Source organism: Drosophila simulans, chromosome 2R (assembly GCF_016746395.2).
Source record: "Drosophila simulans strain w501 chromosome 2R, Prin_Dsim_3.1, whole genome shotgun sequence".
NCBI lineage: Eukaryota > Metazoa > Arthropoda > Insecta > Diptera > Drosophilidae > Drosophila > Drosophila simulans.
The window spans coordinates 6,891,578-6,905,922 of NC_052521.2; the positions used below are offsets into that span (position 1 = coordinate 6,891,578).

Below are 14,345 nucleotides of genomic sequence, written 5' to 3' on the forward strand. Positions count from 1 at the left end.
TATTTGAAAGACGCGCTATTTCGAACAGTGCTGCCCTATCTATCAATTTAGCGTTGCCATATCAGCTTTATCTTAATGCTCTACACGGATACTGTAAGCTAGTCATGTAAATTGTATGTAAAATGATATTTATGGTTTAGATCTCTGCTAACAAAACTAAAAGATTGAATAACTAAAATTGACATTTTGATTAATTTCGTGAGAAAATATTGATGGCGCAGATGGTAAATGCTACTTTTTATTACGCCGAAGCCGCAAGTTCAAATCCAGATGCTGGGTAAATTAATTATTTTATAATTTTTCTGGTCTTAATATATGTATTTTTGTACCCTGTTTTTTTTTATTTATTTTACCACAAAGCAAGGAATATATTAAGCAACTAAGACCTTTTCGCATTTTTATTTAGCAAAAGCTTATCTTGCAGTTTTAGCCTGCGATCTATTTCTTGAAAAAAAATGGTAAAATTAGATTGTATGGTAATAAGTATTCATAAGCAAACACGACAAAATCGCATTGTGCAAAGAAAACTACAAAGAAGTAAAACATTCCCCTGTCACTTTTGAAACAAAATGGCCCCAAGCACTTAGAGAAAATCAATTTTGGGCCGCTCAGCCTAAAGTTTCGAGTTCCAGTGAAACTTTTGCCTGCACCGCAATGTTTAACATTCCTGTGGGATAAGATATTTAGAATTGCTGGCAAAAATTTAATCAGCCCTGGAAGAGAAACATTCATTACGGCTCCTTTACTTATTTTATCAGCGTGCAACGACAACATGCCCCAAACTCCGCTTTCCCAGCCCGCAGTTAGTGGGTGTGACGGGTGGTTTTCTGTGGGCTTTCGGGGGTTCCGGGGGTTTGCGTTGGGTGGCAAGTGGAGCAGTGACAGCTGCCCTATAAAATATTAAAAGTCGCACATACACACACATACACACAGCCAGAACGGGCTGCAGAACCTCGTGTGATGTAATCCATATTGCTGGAGCCATGTAACGCAGGAAGGGTACTATATATACATATATACCATGTACATAAGGCACATGACTCCTATGTGTAATGTATACATTACATGGCCCCATATATTTAGCACGCTTTTGGCCCACCTACAATTGGATTACCAACAACAGGCTCTCGGAAAAAGGAAAAGCGGTGGAAAAGCTCCTTGGGCGCCACACCCACCCACCCATCCCCCGCCCCTTTTTGGCGCATGTGCCGCAGTCGACGCCACCGTCGCTGCCTCTTTTATCGATTGACCCAATTTGCGGGCATAAAGTAGTTGAGCGCTTTTTTATATCACCCACCCAACTCAAACCAACCCAACCACCCACCGAATTGCGGCATTCGGAGTGTGTGTGTGTGTGTGTGTGTAATGTGTAGCCACCCCTGCAGATTCCAATGGTTTCCTTGTCCTTTCAACGTCCTTTCCTTTCCACTCGGGAAAACACACACATTCCAACGGTTGGCTTACTGAGAGAACTATTTTTACTGTAACGGACCTAAGAATAAAACTATCGACTTATTAACTAGTACTAGTTCTGTTACTGGTATGTACACCCATATATACCACAATATCTAATCAGTACCCTCTTTTGGTCGAAAAAAACTAAAAGCTATTCCATTTCTTTAGCTTAGGTCTACAATTTTAAGCTATCTTAGAGACTGGAAAACTATTTCCCAATCTCTGTTTAACAGAGAACCACATAGAAGTGGCCCCAATTTCTCATCTAGCGCGTTTATCTTCGGTCCGAGTTCCGTCCATAAAACTCCACTGAAAGATAAACAAGAAGAACGCCCATTGCAGCGTTTTGGCCTAGAAAAGAAACCAAATGGGGGGCCAAGAAAGAGAAAACAATGAGCGAAGCATGCAGAATGGAGAATGGAGAATGGAGAATGGAGAACTGGGCGGCAAGTAGTAGACTTTTGATCGGGCCACGAAGAAGCGACAACAAAGCGCTTGTTTGATTATGCTGGCCAAGCATAAAACCCCCTATGTACAAACGAATGCCGCAGATACAAAACACAAATACAAAATACAGATGTACATACACACACGACACGTGTAATTGACCTACTTTCCCCACTCGAAAAGTGTATCTGTGTGAGTTGCCTGTCCAGCTATTTGGATGCCATAGAAAAAGTGGCGGAAAAAACAAGAAGAAAGAAGAGTGGTACGAGCGAGCAGAAGAGGCGGCTGAAAAAGCACAAAAACCTAGATAAGATAAACGAAACAAGTACAGCATTACTCACCGAAAGTCACTGCGATGTGTGCACATATGTACAAGAACCCCGATCGTGTGTAATAAACCAGAATTTGTGTAATTAAAGCAGGAAAAATGTAAAAAGTATCTTACAGATACGAAGTACATAGGAGCTTTTGCCGCTAGCAAAGCTCTCAGATACGCTCTGACCACAATTGAAATAGTTTGTCGCCCTGTCGCCAGCCACTTTTGTAGCCATGTGGCTGGCGACCTATTTACTGCGGCGTATCCATCAGATACATGCACAGAACAATTGGAAACACAGAAAAAAGTAAGTAGGAGATTAAGGGGTTTCCGAGAGATCTATTGGAATGCGCTGGCTGCGGAATCGAACAATGCTGAAAATGTAAAAGGCGAGAATGCAAAAAATCGCCGCCCCCATGTAGGTGGTGGCTAAAATGTTAAACGGAGCCCCAAAAGGCAATTACACGCTATCTGTTGGGACCTGCAGATAGTTTTGTTTGCTCTCCGGCGCGACACTGATAAAGGCAATTAGCAGCGAACATGTGCGACGAAACTGGAGAGTCGAAAAGACCAGAAAGTCTGACTAAAAACAAAAACACTGAAAGCGCAGCACTAAGCGAGCAACTTAATTAATTAGTTTCGAGCGAAACGCCCCTTTGCCATTCGCGTATCTTCAGCATACAGAAACCAAAAAGAAAAATCAGCTAAAACTGAAACGTATCTCTAACAAACGTGTGCAATATCTTGGCCAGCAGGCTATCAGGATTCTAATTTCTAGAGTAAGAAACATTTAAGACATTTTCTCCATTGGTACACTATTGGTTTTATAGTCCGTAGCATTAATCGATAACTTTCTAGTCACAAAATATTTTGACTTGATTAATAACCAGCATTTCATCATCAGTACATCAGATACATCATCGAAACCTATATTGTCCAAAGCCCAGCCATATTTCTGCGCAGTGCAAAACACACTTTGGCTGTACTTAGCAGTTAGTCAGCAAATCGCTGGCCGCGCTTGCCGTGTTTGCCGATTGTTAACACGCCGTCGCTCAGCTATTTTCGCCGCTGATGTAATCAGTTTTTTTCAGCTACAGCTGAACGGAACAGAACCCTCCTTCAAGACAAGAAAAACAGGCCATGTAACCAAAATTCAGTTTCGATTTAGTTTCGTCAGTCGGCGGATCGCGTCGACCCGCAAAATACCCTATAAATGGTCGGTTCATATACAATTAAGTCAAGAAATTACACATCGAGTAGCTAGTTGGACTTAAGATTAGCATTGCATTTAGGCTTTGGGTTGAGCTGCCAACTGCATAACAAGCCAGCTCAATCGGAGCGATCGGGACTGGAGATTTGGTCGCCGGCGAAGGACACACTAGCACTAGGATCGTGTCCTTGAACCGTGGGAATCGCTCTTATGAGCTCGGAACGGCGTCGTTTGAGTTCCTGGCGCGACGAACTGAGCCTCTTGCTTCGCTTCATGTTGGTGAATCTCACATAGATCTTGCCCCTCCGCTCCGTGCGGTAATAGCTGAGTTGTTCCTGCGGGAAAAGCTGTAGTATCTCGCGTTCCAGCAAGTGACTCCTCTGCAGGGTCAGGTGCATCTGGTTCTCCTCGTAGTAGCTGCACACCAGTTGGATGAGCAAAAGGCGCTGCACGGCGTCCAGCGGATCGTTCTGGCCAATACGCTCCAGCAAGCTCTGTGCCTTCATACCCGAGGATCGCAGAATGCCCAAAATGCTAACTTCTTGGTCAGGAGCGGCAGTGGCATCCTCCTTGCTGCCTGAGGTTCCTCCTGAAGACCCAGCCACCAGTACAGCTTCAGACGTCCTAGTTTGCTGCATTGGCATCAGCTCCTGTTTGACCATCATTATGTCGTTGGTTATCTCCGCAGGCGGATGAACCAAGGGCAATGGAAACGGAACTGGCATTTCCCTGGGATCACTAAGGGCCACCAGCGATTCTGCTGGTATTGTCTTTGCCAGATCTTCAGGTTTGTGCAATTCATCCTGCTCTGACGGCTGTTCCATGGGCAACGGCGACTGCTCCTGGCAACGCGACTGGCCCTGAATCTCCGGACAGCGGCAGCCGGAGCAGTGACTCGACCCCTGGCCCTGGGCACCCTGGAGCGGTACGTTCAGCCAGCGGCGCCAGCGCTCCAAGTGATGCTCGAAGCGAATGCGGGTTCCAAAGCGAAAGTTTCGCAGCAACTCGGACAGATGATGACGTTTGATCATCTGCAGCTCGTCCACGTTAATGGCTTCATCTGCAACACAGTGTGGCAAAAATTAAAGTTTGACCCGAAGAATAATAATAGAATTTTCTATCAAGAAATTTAATTCTTAGCAATAAAGACAATATTATTATTGTTTTTTTTTTTTTAATTAAGAGTTGTCCCATCCTAAAAAACTTTTAAACAGCTAACTTAAAAACTATAAGTGCATAATAAAACATATACAGTAGTTCTATAACTAACGAGACCTAACTAAACAAAACAAAAGTGTTAACCCTTAGTATGTAGCGAAGTATGCAGATCTCAACTCAACGAAACCAAAGTTTAAAACCAACCGCCAGCGACAAGCACAGGGTTAAAGTCGCGTCCTCTTTTTGCTCGCTCTTTATCGGCGTCTATGCTTCGCTTTGTTTACATGTGGTACACAAGTACAGACATACATACGTATTTACGCATGCATGTACAGTAATATGTACGTATGTTTGCATGTACATACCTTGCAGGTGGGGCAGCAGATCGGCGACGTCCCACGACTGCAGAAGGTCGCGCAGATCCTCGTAGTCCTCCTTTCCAGCCATCTCGAGCAGTTGCAGGCCGTGAGATTCCAGATTTGAGTTTTCCACGGATCCAGAGCCACGTGGCATCTGTGGGGGCGATGATGTACACGGATTCATTCGACTACAACCGGGCGTACATCCTTTCGTCACGAATGAGAGTGCAGCACTGAAATTTTGCAACAGGCGCGTTGTTCTCTCCCGTCCCTCACCGCACACATACCCTCATACATACGGTTTTCGTTTCGATTTCATCGCCGTCTGTTCTGTCTTTCATCGTTTTTGTTTCGTTCATTCGTAGTCGGCTTCGCCAACTCAACGAACAGCGTATGTACCAAGGGCGTAGTCGGTCATGCAGAAGGGGTTCATCATAGAAATGTGGTTTTGACTTGTCGCTATTAAACACTTGATCGTTTAGTTAGCGTATTTGCTTTGGACGTGCAATCAGTTGTAATTATTACAAATGTAATCAAGACTACGCCCATGGTATGTACGCGTATGTACACATTCATACCTGAGCTGGCGTGTGTGTAATGCAGCGTTGTACTGTTTTCATTTATTTTTGTGTGTTTTCATGTGGCTGCACGTAAGTTTGTTTGACTGCTTATTGATAAAATTTCGCACCAACCTCGTGCTACCCAAACGGATAAAGCTGACCGAACGGCACCCTTTTATTGTATTACATACATATGTATGTACACCATATTTAAATTTAAGTAATTTAAAAAATTTCATTTTTAAAAATTGTTTGACAAAATATTCAAGTTTCAAATTTTAAAAGAAAATTTCTTTCGAGATATGTTATAAATATTATATATTTATTATTATTCGTTAGTTGTAAAGCAGAAATACCTACAGATTTTTAAAAAATATAGCTAGAACATAACTTGTTTACGTAATGGTTTTTGACATTGCATAGAGTAAGTATAAAGATATTTATTCAGAATATCATCTTACTGCTCGCGTGTAGGGTATCTAATACTTTGTGAAATCGAATATAGCGTCCCTATTGATTTCTGCTTGCCTATAAAATAATGTCGTTTCCATCCGGTAGAACAGCTAGAACTCGTTGAACATTTGTTGTTTTAAATAATTTGGTATTGTGTATATGTGTTTACATATACATGCTTATATGTACATACATACATACATATGTATATATTTGAATACTATACCGAAGTGCGTCCGAATGGTTATTCCTCAGAAAGTTTATTACTAACGCCAAATTGACGGGATTTTTTGATAGAATTTTAGAAAAGCTATTTGATGTAATATAACACATCGGACTTAATTGATTGCTTTGTTTTTTGGTTGAAATTTCCTTAGAAGAATCTCAGAAAGCCGATCTCCGTTCGCGGAGTACGTTTCCGATTGTGAAAAGTGGGTGGTGGGGAAAATTTCAGCGGTCACCGACGTTCACACTCCTGCGTTTCTGGGTTTCTTTGGAGCACATATTGGTTTGAAATTCAACCTCAAGACGTCATCAACATCCATGGCTCATAAGTGAAGTGGCCAGCGATGAACGCGCTGGCACACCGGTTCATTGAACTTTCTTTTGTAAATGTTTTCCTTTCTTCGCTCTCTGCGTCCCTCTCTCTCTCTCTCTCTTCTTCTCTATCTTTCTCTGTCCCTCTCTGCTTTCTTTGGGCCCCTCTTTTTGTTTACTTAGCTGCTTAGTCGCTGTGTGTCGGCTGCCTTTTCTTTTTCCCTCATTTTGGGACGACTACTTTCCGGAGTCGCAGTTTCTTCAGTCTTTTCGGGTTTCCTCTTTCAAAGAAGGGCAACGGCAACTTGTTCGGTTCAAATGCCTTCATTAACGACGCACACAGATCTGGGAGGGGAAAATGTGGGGAGCCAATGGAAATTCCGTGTCACGGATTCCCGGACCGGGTCGAAGGGAAGAGTGCCCAGTGCTCGGGCAAACGACCTTCTCATCCCCCGAATTCATTTCGGTTTACATTTTCGCAACCTCTACCTGACCTGACAGGACTTCCCCCACCACCGCGATCCGAAACAAGCCCGCTGATACGGAAAACTCATACCCGAAATCCGTGACTCAAACGCTGAGACCTTCTAATTATATTTATTTCAGAGGCAGCCAGCTCCTTTGGTTACCAATTAGGCCCAGATTGTTTGCCCCCGACCAAGATTGCGGCCAGGAAACTCAGCACTGTCAACAAGATATCTCTAAATGGGTCATTAATAGGTACTTGTTTTGGAGTATCAAATTAATAGTTAATTGACCATGGCAAGTATGCATTTCTGTATTACATTCTTATATGTATCTTATAAACAATTTATATTTCATAAGGTACTGAAATTATTTAGTATATCCTACTTTTATCACATCGTGTTGCTTTTTTTTACAAGATTATAGTTTTCAGTTTCAGAAAAACATGCAATATGTTAATATCCCGTTTAAGGTGCTGTGTTCATTCGTCTTACATTTAAATTTTCCATATATTTACGAGTATATGTACATACATAGATTCTATAAATTACAAAATCCGTTCCGAACATTTTGAAATTCTTTAGGTGATTTACGAGGATAAGTGAAAAGAACTGATTGCATTCATTGTAAACTCGCTCGATCAAACCGTATCCATAAGATCTACATATGTATCTTTTACAGGAACCTATGAATGTACGTGCATATAGGGAAAAGCCACCAAACTGGTTCCAGTTCAGAATAACCTCCCCTGGCAATGCAATCGTATTCGGGGAAAATAAAAATGTAAACAAAGGAAGCGGAAGCCCCTTGATAAGGCGCAATTTCTTGCCAAGTTATCATTCTAATGAAAAATTCCTTGGCCGTCAGGTAGGAACAAGAAACAAAGAGGCATTTTCAGTTCCTATATGTGCCACTTATGCAGGCCGAATCGCTTCACAAAAGGAAAATGTAAAAGAATGTGGAAACATGCGCAGTACCGTCCGACTTTCCAGGGAGGGTTTGAGGTCTTGAGGTTTTGAGGCGGGAAAAAAGCCCAGGGGTGACTTGATTTTCCCGAAAATCAAAAGATGTTGCAACGACAATTGTTTCCGAGCAGTAACCAAACCAGCGAGCTGTGCATTATCGCGGATGATTCGGTCTGGCTGCAGCTCATTCAACGCAGGAAACCACCACTGGCCTAATCATTTCGAAGGCGGAAACGCCAGAACTTCTATCGCCTGGAAGCGACCAAGTCTTCGCTTTCCCTATCAACTGCGCAGCAGCTGGCCAAGATTTTCCGCCTTTTGTGCGCAATTCCCAGTCCCCCGTCTTCACATCTCCGCCATTCAAGAGCGCTCCTCGTCGAGCTTTGTGCGCCAAATGGGGTTTTTCGAGGTCTGAGACTCTGTCGCAGACATCTTGGTGGCCCCGCGAGCAGCGAAATCGAAGTCGACGTCGTGCCTCGGTGACCTACACACTGGCACACCCCCAAAGCCCCCAAACACACACACACACACACACGCACACACACCTCCCGCAAAGTACATGAAAAAGCTTATAGAGAACTTAACTTTATGTACACTTTTATGGCCATGTGCAGGGGCTTTTGTGGGGCCCGTGTTACGCATATAGAAACGATGGGTTTTTGGCCGAACAGAATGCGAGTTGGAGTCCGATGGGGCATTCGCCAATCTTGATCCGCTGGCATTAGACGCGTTGCTCACGCGGAGGCGAGTGTATGGGTGTGTGGCGCGCGATTTCGCTTATCAGTTGGCTGATAAACCAGTTCCTGTACAATCTGGACCAAGTAAGTATCGAACGATAGGCGGGAGTCTCTATAGCGAACCATCTGACCCACAAAAAGGTCACTTGTAGTATTGACTATTCGATGCCAAAATCGATGACTAGTGCTTCCTATGGCTACCGTTCAGATAGTCGGACTTGCAATACCTTATAAAATATGTGGTTCCGTGTTTCGAGTGGTAAATTCGTTTCCAATCATTTCAAAAACAGTTCAGCACTATTACTCGTACCTGATTACTCTGGAATGCATAGATCTTGTACTTGTTTGTTTAGCAGACCCACAACAGTTTAGAAATAGGAACTTCAGCTATGGAATTTCGACCCCATGGTGTAGTCAAACTGATAACAGCGCTGGCATTACGTCCATCGACATCGCCTCATACCCCGACCAAACCGCATTTGTTTAAAGTCCAACTTTGGACCAGATGACCAGATGCCGCTGTGTCGGGGCAGCTACCATTAAGTATTAATAGCTATTGGCAAACGGCAGGCACGATAATTGCATAAAATTACAGAACTCAGCGAATACGGCTAAGAAGCTGCATTATTCGACATCGATTTTTCTAGTTGTTCGCGGCGACGGTACGGACTCTCTAATTAGCCATTAATACGTGTGGGTTGCTCAAGGTGTACGGCTTTTCGTTCCCAGACCCCAGCTGATGGATTAGAATTTAAAGTTCAAAAGCTCGGTCCACAAGGCTGTAGCTCGCCTCCAATTAAAAATGTGGTCTTGCTGTGGGGCTAGAGAAACCTGTTTCGAGTCGGCTACCCAGCAAGTCCACTGAAAGTGCTCCAAAGACCGTCGTATTCTTCAAAGCGTCTTGTTTTGTGCACTGAGGACTTAAAAGCAAATCAACCATAAGTATGTCAATAATTAATCGACTCATTCAATGAAAGTTTCAAACTATGCTAAGCATTTTACATACAATATAAAATTGGTGGTTTATAGGAAGAATACGTAGCCTTTCAAAAAACCTTTTTTGAAGTACAAATCTAGATATTTGTAAAACAATCATAATTTCATACTCTTTTCATACTGTCCTTACATTACATTTTTACAAACAATAAGATTACGCGATATGTAAACATTTACATAATTATAAAAGTAAAAGATTTTTGAGCCTTCTTGTATTTGGAAAACACCGATTTTTAAGCTAAATTTGTATTCTAAAGTAAAGATACATAACTTTTTTGGCATTTGTGCGTGTCCCGCGTAATTGAAAGACACTCTGCGAAGAATTGAGGGAAAGAACCCAGAGATTCGTGCCTGGAGCGCATTAACTTTTAACCCAAAAAAAGACAGGAGATTTTCTCGTATTTTTTCGGTTTCTGTTTTGCGGTTAAGTAAACGTAAACAGAGACGAAAATTAAAAGAAATCACATGCAACGCACGTCTGCAGAGCGAGCGGGATGGCAATAGCTCTCTGGCAGCTTTCTTTTGCGTTTGCTTTGCGTTTCTCGTTTTCTTCCCGTGCGGCTCTTAATTTTTGAGCATAAAAACATAAAACGCAAAAGGCAGCGGCAATTGTGGCGTCATCGCCCAAAATTTGTTTCGCTTTCGAACTGGTTTGTGTTTTTTGTTTTCCGTTTTATTTAATTTTGATGTCGTCATCGCGAAGATCCCAAAAATTGCATCAACATCCGCCCACTTCCAAGCCCGCCCCCCTAGCACCCGTTGCCAGGCAACCGAAATTGTAGAATTGAAAGTAGAAACAAAAACAGCGGTGCAGCGGAGGAGGGCAAGAGAGAAGAAGCAAAATGATTTAGCAAGGGAGCGGCGAGGCAAGATTCGCAAGAGATTCGCGCGCCAATAACCCAGTTTTCAGTTTTCCGTTTCTAGTTGGCAAGTAGCACACAAGGAACTATATATGTGTGTGTGTGCAGTGGAAAAACTGGTGTATACATACATACATACTTACATAGTTGTGTACAAACATACATATGTACCCAGTACATAACAAATGATGACACACTTTTACACACATGTTTTGTCAAGAATAAGTGTGTGCCTTACAACTAATCAAACTAACCCACTTTCTTTGGCCAGCATGCAGATTTCTAATTAGATTGCAGGTTTATCTTTCGTAATTTACATGGTTACGTTGCTTTCAATGGAAAAACAACGAGACGCGGAAAATTTCATCAAAAGTGCGCCACACGGCCACAAAGCTACAATTCAATGGAAAACCAGCAACAACAAATGTGTGTCAGCGACAAAGCTGCACACACACTCGCGCACACGGACTGGCGCACATATAAAACGTTTATATACAGCACCGAAAGCTTTGTGCTGCCTCCCGCTCGCACTCGCGCGGCGTAAATAGCGCTGCACTGTACTTGCGCGCAACTCTCCACAACGTCGACGTCGACGCCAACTCTCCACTAGCGCGTTTGGAAGCGATTTTGGCTCGCGTTTTTCCGTTCTGCGTTTCATTCGTCGTCGAACGGCGAACAGTGCGGTTGGTTCAGCGCTTGCAGTTGGAGGTATAAAATACAAAGTACAAAACGCAGAGTATAAAGCATTATAAAAAAAACCCTGCATGGGAAAACCTCAAGGAGAGCACTACTGGTGGAGAGAGAGAGCGCGTCCTACGCTGTTGCTAACGTCGAAAATAGTCGCGGCGGTCCAATTGGTGGTGGTTTTCCCAGTGAACTTTGCCTGCAGAGCCATAAATCAAGAACAACTAAAGAAAGCAGACAATTAAATTCACACAAAAAAATGAAAAAAAATGTATAATCAAACCGCGGATTACGTAAAGAGCAGGAGTTTAAAGGAGAACAAAATGAAAAGAGGGAGACGGCAGCAGGAACTGGATGACACATTTCTTTTGCCGAATCAATTACGCAACTTGCAAATGGCGCTGCCCGCTGACGCTGTCTCGCTCGCTCGCGTGTTTCTAAGGCCTCGTAAATGTGTGCTTTTCATTATCTAAAGGCAAACGGAGAGTCGGAAAAAATTCACACAAGCACACGTAGTAGACGTACATATTTTTCACCCAAATCCAAAGAGAATAAGAGAGCGAAAAAGCTCCGGCAACGTCATATTTTTATGGAACAAACACTCATACATGCCTACGCACGCGTGAATTCTAACGAAACGCTTTCGGTTCGTTCAGCTTGGCTTTCGTCAAGTCTGTTGCCTTGGTTTCGCTTCGTGCTTCGTCAACTCGCGTCATTTGCAGCTGCACAGCGACCAAAGTTGGCCGCGTTTTTTCCGCGCGTTTCGCTTCTCCTTCGCGCCAATCTAATGGAATTTTTTGCGCCCGCGAGTGTTTTCAGTCAACCAACAGTGGACTAGTTTCAATTATTTATCAGCCAGCAACAACAACAACGTAACGTACTGCAACCTATGTGGGAGCGAGACGGGGACTCACTGTGCTTATTAAATAGTCAGTCTTTTTCTCTCTCCTATACAAATTGCGGGCGTATCATCATGGCACAAGAAAACCATAGTTTTGTGACGTATTATTAAGCAGATATGTTTGTAATTGAAATGAATAAATGCCCTCTATATTTCCAGCAGCAGCCATTCAACCGAATCCGTTTGTCTCTTTCCATTGTGCTCTCTTCTCTCCGCTCTCCTCACCAATCGCTTTATTACACGTTTTATGTTTTATCATTTCACACACAACCACTCCAACCATCCACGAATAATCACACGCACACAAACTTTTTGGATGTGTGCGCGCAAAGCTAACGGGTGGGAGGGAGAGGTTGCGCCAAGAACCGTTACGACAGCGCGTGCTTGTTGTTGGTCTTTTTGCTGTTGCCAAGAGTGAATGATATATTATTGTTGTATGGCAGCAAATGAAACTGTACAATGAGCGACAGTGGGCAAGGAGAAGAAGCATAGAGAGCGCGATAGAGGGGGAGATATGAACTACACAAAAGCGAAACTTACGTAAACACGCATGTCTACGCATCGGTGTGTGTGTGTGTGTGTTTGTGTCTGCGATGGTGTGTTGTTTCTAGTTTTTCGTAAAGGAGAAGTAGAAAATCAAGTTTCTATCGATGGAATGATTCATATTTCGTAGCATGATTCGCTCAGACTAATAAACAATCTCCATTTGTCATGGGACTTTTGCTGACACTTATTTTTCCCATTAATTAGGCGATATGAGTAAGAGATTTGCAATTGTTGGTGATGCAACTTTCGCTGCCGCTGAAATTATTTTGCAAAAAATGTAATAAATTGGATTTTCAAGTGGCCATTACACGAATCATTCGCTTGGAAAAAATAAATGTAGATATTCGAAATGGCATGTTAACAACTCGATTAGAGATATTATATTTGCCCAGAATACACAATGTTCGAGTTAATTGCGTTTGGACCTTGGAAATTCACACAATTACTATTACTATTCGCAATGTATAATTTATTTTTTGCATTCGAAACTTTGACTTTGCAGTCCGGAGTCGAGCCACTCTATCTCTCTCTAACGCCTGCAGCAGCTGACCTTGAGAACGAGACAAAGCAAAGCCGACGAGCAAACAAAGCGTTCAGAAAGAGACAGGCAAACAGACTACCTGTGTATATCTACAGTCCGACTACTATAACTCGAAATAATAATCCTACATTGTACAACGATAGTCAATAGGTACACTATAGTAACCACTAGTTACTAATAGCGAACATTAGAACGATTCGTTCTATCCAATTACAATTTACATGAATAAAAACTTTATATCTGTAATCATAACTATACTTAATAGTTAGCTAAAATTGCAAACACAATTAAGGGAAGTTATGGTTCAAGTTAAGTAATTGGAAGTTATGACAGTTGAATTAAAAACAAACCCCATCACTCTAAAACGGAAGTGACTCTCAAGCGATAAAAGCATTTTAGAAAGTTCTGCTTTCGGGAGTCTTACTGTAGTATATGCCCATACTTGTTACTCATTAGCAGCGACATCCACATCCCCCGAACCGAACCCCTTCCTCCAGCAGCCATCCGGGTTGATTCCACATCAGTTGCTAAGCTGAAATGACGCCATCTTGCATTTGACGATCTTCCAAGCTAGTTTTACAATAAACCAATAGAACTGAACTAGCTAATGCCCGTCCCACTCCTGATCTTTGCTCGGTGTGTAATTATCAGCCAATCCAGTCCTTCAGCTGCCCCTTGCAACTTTGCGGTGCGGCTTCCACTCGCTAACTCACATCTTGGCATTTAATAAGAAGTTGGCCTTGAAGGCAGCCAGTTTCAAATCTCTGAGTTCTGAGTTTCTCAGTTTCGCAGCCGCACTTCGGCTCCAGTGTGTGATTAATGGGGGATTCTTGCGGTTGGAGCAGCCTCTGCCTTTTGCTTTGAATTAGACTTTGGCTCCAGTGAAGCTTTGGATGCAGGAAGGGGCTAAGTGAAGTTCCGTAAGATAATCCCGGTTGGATTTGGCAGATAACGTTGCTGTATCCAAAACTGGCAAGAGAAACATTCTATGCAATTTTCATATTTTATATTATTTCCTTTCAGATAAAGAAGTTTATGTTTTAAAAACTACCATATGGCTGCTTAGTAATGAAAATCTAGAATAATTAAATAAAACGTCATTTTTATTTTGTATGTGTTTCAAGCAGTTGAATTCGGACACTTCTCTGACCTTTC

At 42.6% G+C, this 14,345-nt stretch overlaps 1 protein-coding gene and 2 long non-coding RNA genes across 3 annotated transcripts; 2 read left to right on the forward strand and 1 right to left on the reverse strand.

Annotated features, from left to right (window-relative positions):
• The first annotated feature begins 1,180 nt into the window (after positions 1 to 1,180).
• Positions 1,181 to 3,409, forward strand: LOC120284457. Its single transcript, XR_005543726.2, has 2 exons — positions 1,181 to 1,540; positions 1,624 to 3,409. It is a non-coding gene; the product is annotated as an uncharacterized LOC120284457 (long non-coding RNA).
• On the reverse strand, positions 3,362 to 5,580 carry LOC6733722. Its single transcript, XM_002080733.4, has 2 exons — positions 4,952 to 5,580; positions 3,362 to 4,488 (listed from the first exon to the last, which is right to left on the reverse strand). Exons 1-2 carry the CDS (start codon positions 5,127 to 5,129, stop codon positions 3,548 to 3,550), a joined length of 1,119 nt encoding a protein of 372 aa, XP_002080769.1. The 5' UTR covers positions 5,130 to 5,580; the 3' UTR covers positions 3,362 to 3,547.
• A 6,486-nt stretch (positions 5,581 to 12,066) lies between these two features.
• On the forward strand, positions 12,067 to 14,303 carry LOC120284459. The gene is made up of 2 exons (XR_005543728.1): positions 12,067 to 14,110; positions 14,214 to 14,303. It is a non-coding gene; the product is annotated as an uncharacterized LOC120284459 (long non-coding RNA).
• Positions 14,304 to 14,345: the final 42 nt, after the last annotated feature.